At 38.1% G+C, this 12,829-nt stretch overlaps 1 protein-coding gene across 2 annotated transcripts in view; it reads left to right on the top strand.

Annotated features, from left to right (window-relative positions):
- LOC139743595 (integrin beta-1-like) overlaps positions 1-12,829 on the top strand; it is a 159,792-nt gene that overhangs the window by 58,940 nt on the left and 88,023 nt on the right. For both annotated transcript variants that reach the window (XM_071654080.1, XM_071654073.1), the window contains exon 2: positions 8,131-8,392. In XM_071654080.1, coding sequence (XP_071510181.1) covers positions 8,281-8,392 — 112 coding nt within the window. In that variant the 5' untranslated portion in view covers positions 8,131-8,280. The remainder of the gene's footprint in view (positions 1-8,130; positions 8,393-12,829) is intronic.

The raw sequence follows: 12,829 nt of genomic DNA, 5'->3' as shown, positions 1-12,829 counted from the left end.
CTGACAAAGGCAAGTGCGTAAAAATATTCACAACATCCAAAAAAAAAGTTAACCTGTGAAACATTGAAAAGCAAGTGATCTAAATAAATATTACATTGTCCAACAACACCAAAAAAAAAACCCCAAAATTTCCCTTGACCTCTAATTTCTTTTCTAATACAAAAACAGATCATAGAAAGTAGAAAATGCAAAATCAATTAAACTCGTAAAAATCAATTTCATTTTCAGAATACCAAAGTACTGTGAGTTCTAATTGCCTGTCCAAAATGACTCATAAAGGCTTGTTCAGATATGATAAGACAAACTCAAGCAACACTTTAGTGCACAAATCAATGGGATATGAGATGGTAAAAAACAAACAAATAAACAAATCAAAACACAACAAAACAAAACAAAAACACTGAGGCAAGAGGAATATATTTTGCCACACAGTGGCAAGAAGTTATGGTGCAATCAAGCTCAAAAAATAGTGACGATACGATGTCATGAGTTTATCTTTATCTTATTATTTTTTTCTTTAGTCATGTGCATTCATTAACATAATGAAAGTGAAGTGGTTCGGCGCACCATATCTGAACACTAAAAATGCCAGGGGTTTGTCGCATCATATTTGAACAAATCTTATAGTCATGTAGACTTACCTTTTGAAATCGGATAAGGTAGTCTATAGCCAAAGCCACAGAAATCTTGCACAATCCTTGCGCCCTGGTTCACAGGTGGAAGCAGATAGAGTACAAGAAGGATTTGCAGGTTACTTACATTCTATGCTGTGTTGTAAGAAATGCATGTTATATACAATATATTCTACAACTCATTAACAAAGTATCCAGGTATCAAAAGAAATCTGATTTAGAATTGTTATAAAAAACGCAGGATTTTGACTTTCTATAGATATCCTTAACGACCCGGAGTAATTTACCATTAATTCCATGGTCAAACAATTTCAACCACAGTGAAGATCTATCAACCAAATCGAATGTTTTTTTGTAATCAACAAAAGCTGTATACACCCTTTTCCTTCTCTGTAAATAATAATCAAGAATAGCATGTAATGAAAATACATGGTCCATAGTTGAATATCCGCATCTAAAACAAGCTTGTTCCTCTCCTAACAGGCATTGTGATTCTACAAACTAAGTTACTCTATCATTTAATACTGCCGTGAATAGCTTCCCAACACAGCTCAATAATGTAATACCTCTGTAGTTGTCAACACAATCTCGTGAGCCCTTCCCTTTATACAATGGTTTTATCAAACCGTTTACCCAATCTGTTGGGACAATGCCACTGTCGAATATAAGATTAAACAATTTGGTTATCAACTTGACCAAATTTTTTGAACTATTCTTCAGAAGTGAAAACCCCCTTTTCATGACAAAACTATAACACCACTTGGGTGTCATTTTGACACCGAGAATCTAACACCCAATGAATGAGAGAATTTTGGTGTTAAATTAACACCGAAGGGTGTCAAATTGTGTCAATTTAACACCACATTTAACACCCACAGTTTGACACCCGGTTGGTGTTACACTTTTAACACCGCATTTTTTGCAGTGTACAATGGTAGCCAAAAGCTTCGAATTGTCAGGTAAAAATAGACACCCCAAGAATTTCTAACATGTACATAGTTAGCCTAAGTGAAAACCAAGGTCTAAATGTACACATTTGCCCAAACAGATGAGATACAATTACAATGCAACAACAGTGTACAGCTGTTTGTACATCACGATTAAAGGGGGTACGACTAGAGGGGTTAATCGACACTTTAAAACTGTATACCAGTGAGCCTACTTATTAGTCACTGCAAAATGCTAGTATTTCTTCGAAATCATGACTGATTCCTTTGTGACATGCAGTGTTAGTATCATCTTGAATATGAAACCATACATGTATTTGTTAGAAATAAGTTGAATATACTGACTACTTTTATTATATTAAAAAAAAAAAACGTTTTGGTAATTAATTCAACAGCTGTCACTCAAGCACCTCTTCCAAATTCGCTGTATATGGCTGCCTGAGTTATACAATTTCATATCCGTTGAAGCAAAATATAGTGCCAGGATGCAGTGTGTATCTAGCTGCTGTGGTTAAAGGTCGAATGCAAGGATGTAATCAAATAGGTTAATACTTTTTAAGGATCTTGAAGGACAGTATTAATGTCTATCCACGGCGCAGAAGATTTGCTCACTGGATGCTATCTAATCAACCTATTCGAGTGGTAATATTTTATCGAGAGTGAAATGAAGGTTGTTTAAGTTGTAATCAAAATGCTACTGTGATGATTGGTAGTATATAAGGTTACGGTTTAAGCTCTGTACCCCGGCACGACAAACTGTCTTGAAAATTTTTTAATCTTCTTATCATTGCTTGGACACCGAATACGGAATAGAGAGTGCTGTGTAGATCATCTGAAGGTACATGTTAGTTTTAGTTCACTCTCAAAGGAGATGATTAAATGCCACATTGGATGCTGTAGGTGCGCTCTTTTAAAGACTAATTTATAACATTACAGCAGGGCTCGACACTAACGGTGGCCCGATGGCCCGGGACCACCAAAAATGAAAGTCGGGCCACCAGATTTCAAAAAAGGGCAAATTTGGTGGCCCGCCTCGGGCCACCAAATTTTTTTGAAAAGTATGTCAATAAATTCGTAACTTTTTGCGCCGGAAATTAGCAGTTAAATTTGTTTAAAGGATGGATGAAAAGGATTGAATGAGTGCCTTAGAGTGAGTGTTGCAAGTTTGTTGAAGTTTATTTATTAGTAGATGTGTCCAACTTCTAATTCTTACTATCATAAACTTAAATATTTGACTCATAAAACAAAAGGACTTTAAATGTTTTTTATTGCATTTTTTGGGGGACACCAAATTTTTCTCTCGGGCCACCAAAAATTTGAAACTTAGGATTTTGGTGTTAGTGTCGAGCCATGATTACAGTAATAATCATCATATAAATCGTCGGATAACGGAGCATCAAAACGGTGAGGTAAAAACCACAGAAGAAGGGCAACGTTTCTCATTAGTCCATACACCAACGGGGGTTTTAGAGTTTGTCAATAAACGTATTGTCTTATATTCTTCTCACGAAGTTTCACTATATTCATTTTGTATTTATAGAGATACAGTCATTCCACTTGAAATCAAAGGAAAAATACATTGTCACCTCTTTTTCAATTTCAATGCTAAACCACATAGTGTCACAACCTTTATATCGCTGTGTAATTGATGTCTCTCATTGTCGCCTTAAAGGGTGTGTGATGCACACATGTGCACAAAATGATAAGGAAATGCGTTGACTATAATTCTGCCCGCCTGCATTGGATTGTCGTTTGTTTGTTTGTTTGTTTGTGTTGTTTGTTTGTTTGTTTGGCATTTTGGCTGTTTATGTGTGTGTTGGTTTATTTGTGAGTCTCTCTGCTTTTTAGGATAAGGTACTGGAAAGGTAACTTTGCTTTGTACTTGTGTGGCCGAAACTGAGCATTGCAGCTTTTTTCCAAAGTATAAACTGCTGCTTATAGAACAATCACAGTACAGTGTAACACTTTTCTTTTTTGCAGGCATCATTGTTTAATTGAGTACCGCTAACACTGTTTTCATAATGATTATCATGGCTACCATTATTGTTACTTTGATGATGATGATTATTATCATTATTGTACTAAGCTGTAATATTGATTATGATGATTATTATCATTACACAGGTAGTCATTTTGATTATGCTGATGATTATTATTTTTGCACTTGTTGTTATCATTACTGATATTGAAGAGGTTAATGGTAGGGGGAATAGGAGGAGGAAGGGGGCATTACCTGAGATGAGGGAGGAACTTTGTGATCTTGCACGCAGAGAAGTTATAACTTTGACAGGAGAACATAAAACGAGAGCATTGTTGACCTTTCCATGTTCCGTCATGCCATATCCTTTAAGCAATGACAGTATATATTTCATAACTCATTGCAATAATAATAGCTGTTTAACCCTCTCTGTGCTGGAGATTTGAGATAGTGTGTACAACGCTATGGGATTTTCTGTTCCAAACGGCAATCAATGCACACGAAATGACGAGGAAACTGTGGTAAACTAGACTTTTTATTGTCAGTCGACAGATAGTCCGTTGGTGCACTGTTCTTAAACGCAGCTAATTACTGTCACACTTTAATAGCAACTGGACAACTCGAGTGAAATAAACGCGGTATGTCTTCCTTGATTTACAAGGTAACGACCCCGTCTCCATTTCAGACCTTCAGAGACTATCTGTCCGTTTCCTACAGTTAATGGAGGAAATTCAGGAAAGCATCTCATTCTCGTTCGCGATTTGGAAGGAAGTCTAATTACAGAGCGCCCTTCAATAAGATATATTTTGTTCACTCTACAAATAAATCACTCTTGCACAGCGTAGAATGTATGTGTGTGTGTGTGTGTGTGTGTGTGTGTGTGTGTGATGACGCTGTGGTTAAAGGGATGGGCGTGGTGTATTTTTGGTTGAGATGGGGTTTCAGGTTTTAACTTTCTGCGAGATTATAGAAACCACTTTCAATGCTAAGAGGCATTCAAAGTTAATTTGATGAAAATCGGTTGTGAAATGGCTGAGATATCCAAAACAAGTAAAACAAAGTGGTCCTAATAATAGATGGGCCCCACCTTTCATTAGGACCACTTTGTCTTGCTTCGTACAAGCATACCTCACCCATTTCAAAACCGATTTTCATCACATAGACTTTTGATTCCTCATATGATTGAATGCTTTTTAATATGTCGTATAAATTGATGTTTTCAAATTATCTCGCAAAACTAAAGAGAAACCTGAACCTCCATCTCAATCAAAACTACAACATCCCTCATAAAAATAAACTGATTTGAACGTAAACATTATGGCGGGTATACAGTTTTCCATGATAGTCCTATTAATAGCGAAATAAGTTCATAAGGATGGTTGATAAATGTAGGTAAAGAGTTCTCTAAACACATCCAATACCTATATAGTCCTATTGATAGTGCTCAGGTTGCATATTCCGCACAGAGCACGGATAAACACGACGTAGTAAACGAGGTTAAACCTTTCTTTACCATGGATTTTGGACAGACGGTGAATGTGTTCAACAATGCTGAGGTTTTCTGTGCCAAGCAGCACTCAAAACACACTAGGGTTATGGAGACAGAAAAAAGACCTCAATGAATTCCATCCGAATGCACATTTAAAGGAAAGTACAGCATTGTAGTTGTATTATGTAAACCCTGGGTGCTTTCGAGTCACTCTGATTCCTCATTAGAATTATCATATAAATATAGCAATTTTGGTTCCATGAAACAAAGGGTTAAAATTCTGGACCAGTTAAAAGATAGTCGGAAAGAACAAGATTTAAAATTTGACAAGTTCAACGATGCATGCTTAACAAAAATCGAATGAAATCACACAACACTTCTTGAACAGTCAAAATGAAAATGCAAATAAGTGAATCGATGGCGACACCGCCTCGCAACTTTTCCATTAATCGTGTCCAAACTATGACGAAAATCAAATTTTCTGTTATTAACGTGTAAAACACAATATTTGCCCTGGCCGCAAATTCAAAATAATGATCAATATTATAAATTAAACGGGATGGAAATGATGGAAACCCGGATTCAGTGAGTGAACCCACCGCAAAGATGAAATCAATCATTAAAAGTTTTTTTTTTTTTTTTTTTTTTTTTTTTTTTTTTTTTTTTTTTTTTACATTGGTAGGGAGGTATAGGTGAACTGATATTCGTGAGTCCTTTCACTTTATTTGTAATAACACAATCTATTCTCGTTACCATGGTCACGTTACCATTAGTACCTATTCATGTTCGCACGAGTAGGCGTTTACACAAGGAACATAATAAAGCCTGTAGTTTTCATTCGTGTGTGGTGTGCAGTTTCCGAGGAAACTGGAGTCAACAAGAGGCTACGGTGTTTTCCCTATACGTATTAACATCCCACGTATGTTAACAGCTTATTCAGGGAATACATATCCATCTATTTCATTTTCATTTTCAAATTGTATCTATTTCCTTGAAATACAATCCGAGGAAGCCACTTTGCATCAGGTCAACATTTTCTAAACTCTGTGGATTGTTTAGAAAATGAAAGTTTTCTTTGTAGCTTACGAATACATTATCTTCTTTTCCAGTAACGTTACATGCTCCGTATTAGGAAAAGGGGTATCCAATAAAAGCCCATTGGTCACGTGACCCCTGAGGTGAAAGTAATGCTTTCGTTTCGTCTCTCTGCTCCCATGTTTAGATTAACTTTGAAAACACTGAGTAAAATCGAACAGACTCTTATAGTGAAAGGTTCATCATCATCATCATCATCATCAGATATGAAAGAAGCAAGTTATGAAAATTGACAGTTAAATATGTTTTCATGAAAGTACAGGACATTTGCAACCGTTCCATAGAAACATGCGACCTTTCCGAATTCTCTAACTTTACAATCATAGTATTCACTACGTTTGATTTTGATGTAACTTATGATAATGTAACAGCTGATATCTCCGCACGAAATTATTGTTGGACGTATATTTCGACAGCCACCTTTCTCCGCAAACCATGTGCCAGAGTTAGAAAGGGGTGTAGCATCTCGGCGAAAGTGTCCTCCACCTACCATTGCAGTTAGCTTCTTCTGATCCCTCCACCTTTGGAGACCAAAATACTTTTGTGCAGTTCATCTATTAAACTCGAACATCATATCATGTAAGGCATCTTCAAGTCCCCCCCCCCCTCCTGTCAGTTGGCTCTTGTCCTAAGGTATCTTCTCTCCCCTCCCCCTTCCACCACCCCTTCCTTTCCCCCTATCGCTTTCGCCCACTCCCTTCCCTCTCGTTCTCCCCCTCCGTACATTCCTTTACTTCCGGGATTCTCCTCACTCAGCGATCCTTGTCGAACGCGGAAGGTGTTGATCATTGTACAGACACAGATACTTACAGACCTGCGCAGGCGCCGGTTAACAAGCCCGCTCTGACTCGGTTTAATTAAAGGTTTCGCTAAATTTAGGGAAGATCTATTTCCATCGCGAGCCGATGGTGTATCATCACTGATGAGTAGGCCGTGTTGTGATTCAGAAAAGGTAGATCTATACGAGCGAAGATGCGGGTGCCTTAAGTTGGCGGGATTTATTGTTTTCGCTGTGGCTTCCAAACAAGTGCAACTATGGAACCAACCTTTTAACCGTCCAGAGAGCAGGGTTCTTCTCGTGAGCTTCTCGCACGTTGTTTCAGGTGCAGAAAATTCGATTCTTCATTAGTCTTACCCAGAGTGTGAGATAGTATATGTGTCTGTGCATTATGTTTCTGTATATGCACTTAGGAAAAATCAGAGCTTTCCAAATTGTTCGTACTTGGACCAGCGAGTTCCAGCTCTTGTAAGATAAAAAAACAAACACTAGTTTCGAAACCGTTGCGGTCGTGCTATTCGATTCCTCACGATAATAGAGGTCTGCAAAGACCAAAACTGAAACCCGTCTTGCTTCGTCTGCTACAGAAGTCATTTTACATGGTTTCGCCAAGGTCGAATGAGGAGAAATAGAAAAAGCATATCTGTACTTTTATCCACAAAAAAAAGGGAACGAATGTATGATACATAAAATACAAGGCGTGGCTTTCAATATGGATTCCAGGAAATATACAGTATACGTGCTCTCCTAAACTTGATGACTTTGAGTTTGTATGGACATGAAATCCAACCAGCGTAATGCAATGAGACGCACATTTGTCTTCCTTTAGCTTGTATCCTGCCTTTCGCTGTCAATATCGTTTAATATGTCGATGTTTGTAGAGGACAATTCCTGTCCATGCAAGGACTGAAATTGTGGGCACTCTTCACATTGGAACTCTTCCTTCATTTAGGGGCTGATATTTTATAGCTTCCCTTCCAAAAGCCTGTGATAGGGGGTCACAATCGTGACCCACTTCCATCCCTAAAACGGATATCTCCAGGAATCTGGAACAAGCATATAAGTATGTGTATGATTGACCGTCTGGGGGGGGGGGGGGGGGTAATACTTCGCGAAATGATATTACAACCGACGACAGCCGAACTACTGATAAGTCACGTTGCCCTTCATGTTAAAGGTTTTCCCTGTTTCTTGTTTGTGTTTTTCTGCAGATACTTGTAGGGGATCACTGAAGACGGCTGTTGCCTGTACTCGAGCTCTCAAGGGGCAGCGGGACTCCACGCTACCTAGCCGGAGGAGGGTATTCACGCACCTACAGTTGCAGCAGACCACAGGAATCTTTACTCTTCCTTCTTACCAAGATGCGGGAGGTGTTTCCGGTCAGGATGCCCCACAGGACCTGGTACTCGAGGGCTGTCTTTCTCGCGGTTTTTGCTCTCAGCTTGTTCATTGTACCCACAGCTAATGCACAGAGTAAGAGCAAATTTTCCAAATTGATTTTCACTATTTTCTTTTCGAAGAAATTGTTAATGCAGCTATTTCAGTATTGTAGAGTAGCCCATGTAGGCTTATGGGCCTATTTTGATTGTGTATTGAAGGGTCATTTGTGACCCTGCACCTCAAAACAAACAAAAAGTCGCCAGACATGAATTTTTAGTTAAGACCATATTCTGAAAGAGCAGATTTTAAGCTTTATAACTCAAATCAAATGGACTCTCCTAACCTATCTAAATATTGGAAAGAAAGCACAAACTCAAGAAAAGTGCGAACTGAGAAAAGAGGCTCTGAAGTACAGTGTCTATTCAAGCGCGTAATCTTTACCAAACCGTGCTGGCTGTGCGATGTATGGAACAAAAAACAGGAAGTAAACCACCAGAGTAACAACAATGAAGGGATTATCAAATTAAAGTGAAATTAAACATGCCTCATTTACACATTCTGTCCATAATTAATGCCAACTTTCAAAGCAGTAGCACTATCCTTTCAAAAGTTATTAGAGTTGAAAGTGAAGAGTGTGGACAAGGTTTTTCAGAAATGAAAAAGGGATTCTAAAGACACACATAATCACACTATTCTACCAAAAATGTTCAAGATAAACTGCTAAAAAACACACTTTCCTGCCCGTTTTATGACACCAAATTTTAGCATAATGTAAAAATGAGCCGCTTTTTCAGAAAATATGAAAAAATCAAGTTCGGCTAGGTTGACCCATTTCACTTATTTTCAGTCCTCACGCAAAATCAGTGTGTGCGACTTTATGTTCGTTTTGAGATGCACGGTCACATTTGGTAGCATTAAGTTTTTATATCGCTCCGTTAACTCATTATACATCTCAGCCCCGGAACACACATTAAAATTATGAGGAAGTGGAATTCGAGCAAATATTGTTTGCTAAGGGGAAATTGTCCTGTTGGTACTGGTAGATTTGTCGCGAAGGGTTAATTACCCTGATATGAGCTGATCGTATGTACGACTAGTTTCATACTGTCCAGGTGAGAAATCATGCACCCCTTAGGCTGAATTAGACTTTTACATACCACCATGTAGGCCTATATTTTTATCGTTTATTGGAGGGTCATTACTCGGTAACATTAAGTTTTCGTATCGCGCTGCTAACTCCATATACACCTCAGCTCCGGAACAACATATTTATGAGGAAGTGGAATTCGAGGAAATATTGTTTGTCAGTGGAAATTGTCCTGGTAGCAGATGTGTTGCGAAGGGTTGATTACCCGGACATGAGCTGATCGCATACGATCAGCTACTAGTTTTACTTAGTCCAGGTGAGAAAACATGCATCCCGCGGGCTAAATCAGACCTTTAAGCCCCAGTCACATAATGCTCTGCGTCCGGCGTTACGTCCAAAAAAGTCATTTTTTCCGCGGACCTCAGCGGATCCTTTGCCGTCACGAGAAATTTGTACAAAACATGCGGGCAAAAAATGCGGGCGATACGGACAGATACGACCAGATGCGACTACTTGCGTCCACTTGCGGATATTCTTACGAATTGGAACATAATAGTGAACACTTGCGGAGAGTTGCGGATATTTTTGGATAGTTACGGATAGTTCCAGATTGTTATTAATAATTATGGACAATTTGGTTTTCTTTAACGAGTCCTGCTAAGTCAGTGTATTATGACAGCAAGGTTATCACATTTTGGACTGTCTTACATTGTACACTGGGGAAAACTGAAATTGAATTACGTACAAGTTGTGAAAAAATCGTAATCCTTTAAAATTTGCTTTACAATAGTAAAAGATATATGAAATTTTGAACTTGAAGTTTGAATTTTGTTTGTGCAACTCAAATATGAATAAACGTCATAAATGTAAAGAATATATGTGACCGTGCATCACAAAACGAACAAAAAGTCGCACACACTGATTTTGTGTGAGGACTGAAAATAGGTGAAATGGGTCAACCGAGCCGATCTTGACTTGGCTACCCTGGGTAAATAAGGCCTTATCATTATTATTATTATTATTATTATTATTATTATTATTATTATTATCAATTTCAGTTTAATCTGATAATCCCCTCATTGTTGTTACTCCGGTGGTTTCCATCCTGTTTTTTGTCCCATTCATCGCACAACCAGCACGGCTTGATAAAAATTAAGCGCTTGAATAGACACTGTACTTCAGAGCCTCTTTTCTCAGTTTATACACTTTTTCTAAGTGTGTGCATTCTTTCCACTATTTAGATAGGTTAGGAGAGTCCATTTTTGATTTGAGTAATACATCATTTTAAAGCTTAAAGTCTGCTTTTTCAGAATATGCTCTCAACTAAAATTTCATATGTGGCGACTTTTTGTGTGTTTTGTGGTGCAGGGTCACATATAACATCACTATACCACAAATAAGATACAAAGTTAAACATTAGAATAAGAAACTATTACTTGCAGTCATGGAATAGACAAACTGTGGTTACGCTGTCGTTGCTCAGCGATATTCATGACGTACTAGGTTATGTTAAGGAGATATTTATGATAAAGCAATGCTTATTGAATTTACAGAAAAAAAAAAGATTTCAGAACTTTCAAACACCCCTCCCACACCCAAGTACAATATCAAGTCATCTCTTGAAGTAATGTATTTTCTGTTTGAATTTCTTGTATGCACGTCATTTTGTAATGCGCAGTAGAGTATATTATCATAGTTGCTGCGCAATATAAACGTCCTTTATTATTATTATTATTATTATTATTATTATTATCATTATTATTATTATTATTATTATTATTATTATTATTATTATTATTATAAAAATGTAATACACATTCGATGGAGCGTAAAGTGCATGGGTAAGACTATAGAGAAATAAATTCGTTTTCATTTTATATAGTTGCCCGTGTCCCGCACCTTGCCCGGCCAGAAAAGTGAATAAAATGCTATCACCCCATCCCCTACCCAAAATATTGGTTTTTTTTTCGAAAAATATACATTCGAAGAGTACAAGAAAAAAAAAGTTCAGCACCAAGAGTCAACCAATGTTATGATGAGTATACATGGTATGGATGCCACTTAAAATGACCACTAATTGTGGGAGAAATTTCATAATTTGACCATTTAGTTCTGCCTCTCCACCGCTCCGACTGTGTTGTAGCATTCCTTCAGGTACAGGCGCTGCAGCTTGGCAACAGGAGTAGTGTGCTTTCCGAAGAGTCTCTGTGTTCCCATGCGAGTGGAAAACGGAAAACGTCGAAGGACGTAATTGTCCGCAACATCCGTAGCTGTTGACGGACGAAACTGTTGTGATACGTTAACTTGCGGTTAATTTCGGATACTTACGGTGGACGTAAGCGAACGCAAACGGACGGAAGGTAAATTCTTTTACGGATGGTCTGCGTCCAAGCCACGGGTAGTTACGTTCAGTTACGGATAGTTACGTTTGGTTACGGTTACTTGCGTAAGTTTGCGTCCGTGGCGTCCCTCTGCGAAATTTTGAACATTTCAAAATTTCGCAGGTTCGGCGACGTCATTTTGCGTTTCTTTACGGATGAGTTACGGACAGTTACGTCTACATACGTCCCTGCGGATGCCTGCGTCCACGCTGCGTCCCCCTGCGTCCAGTCATTCGTATCTATCCGCGGCGGACGTAATCCATCGTAAAGCACTGTGTGACTGGGGCATTACATGCCACCATACACGTACGTCCGCTCAAATTAGAGTTCGAATTTCGGAACGAAGTTTCATAGAACGATGAAACACGTAACTTGCACCTTGGCGCTAATGGGATTTGATCCAAAGATTGGTTCTTCGCCATTGGGCTCGCCCGGTCTCAATCACGCTTTCGATGTGAACAGCAGTAGAGGACAATCTCTTACGTTTTTACTCATCTCATTTTTTTTTTCTGCGTCAGTGGTATTTCGGCCAGTTTGCACTGCGATCACTACCATACGTTCAATTACAACTATTTCCCCAGTGTTTTTATTTCACAATAAAATTATGTTCACTATCTTCGTCAAAGTTTGATCTGATGAAGGAAAAATGAAAATACAATGCAGGATTTCATTTTTACCATGTATATATTTTGTATGCTACACCAGGCATCTTTGTACGCATTCATGTCAATGTGTTATAATGGCGATATATTCCATTCAACAGAATTCAATCCAAATTATTTCCATATTTCTCAAAGAAGTTACAAATTCTTTGACATTGGAAAACGAATGAGAATAAAAATGTATACAACCACGTGTTTAGATTGCACATTAAAAACTAAAGTAGGCCCTACGTAAATGAACACAAATGTTTCTAGTCAATATTGTGGTACGAAGGTATCTCACAGAAGAAATTGAACAAAGAAGCAACAGAAATATGATTGTGCCTACAATAAAGTGCAATATAAATAATTCATAATAATCATATACCTTCTCCTCCAGGAGGGAGAAGAGTGTAAAAAA

Source organism: Diadema antillarum, unplaced genomic scaffold, assembly GCF_040938485.1.
Source record: "Diadema antillarum isolate AM-2024a unplaced genomic scaffold, OU_Dant_1.0 scf00000034, whole genome shotgun sequence".
In the NCBI taxonomy this organism is placed as follows: Eukaryota; Metazoa; Echinodermata; class Echinoidea; order Diadematoida; family Diadematidae; genus Diadema; species Diadema antillarum.
The sequence above is the reverse complement of the archived record's forward strand: the minus strand, read 5'-3'. Positions and strand labels throughout refer to the sequence as shown.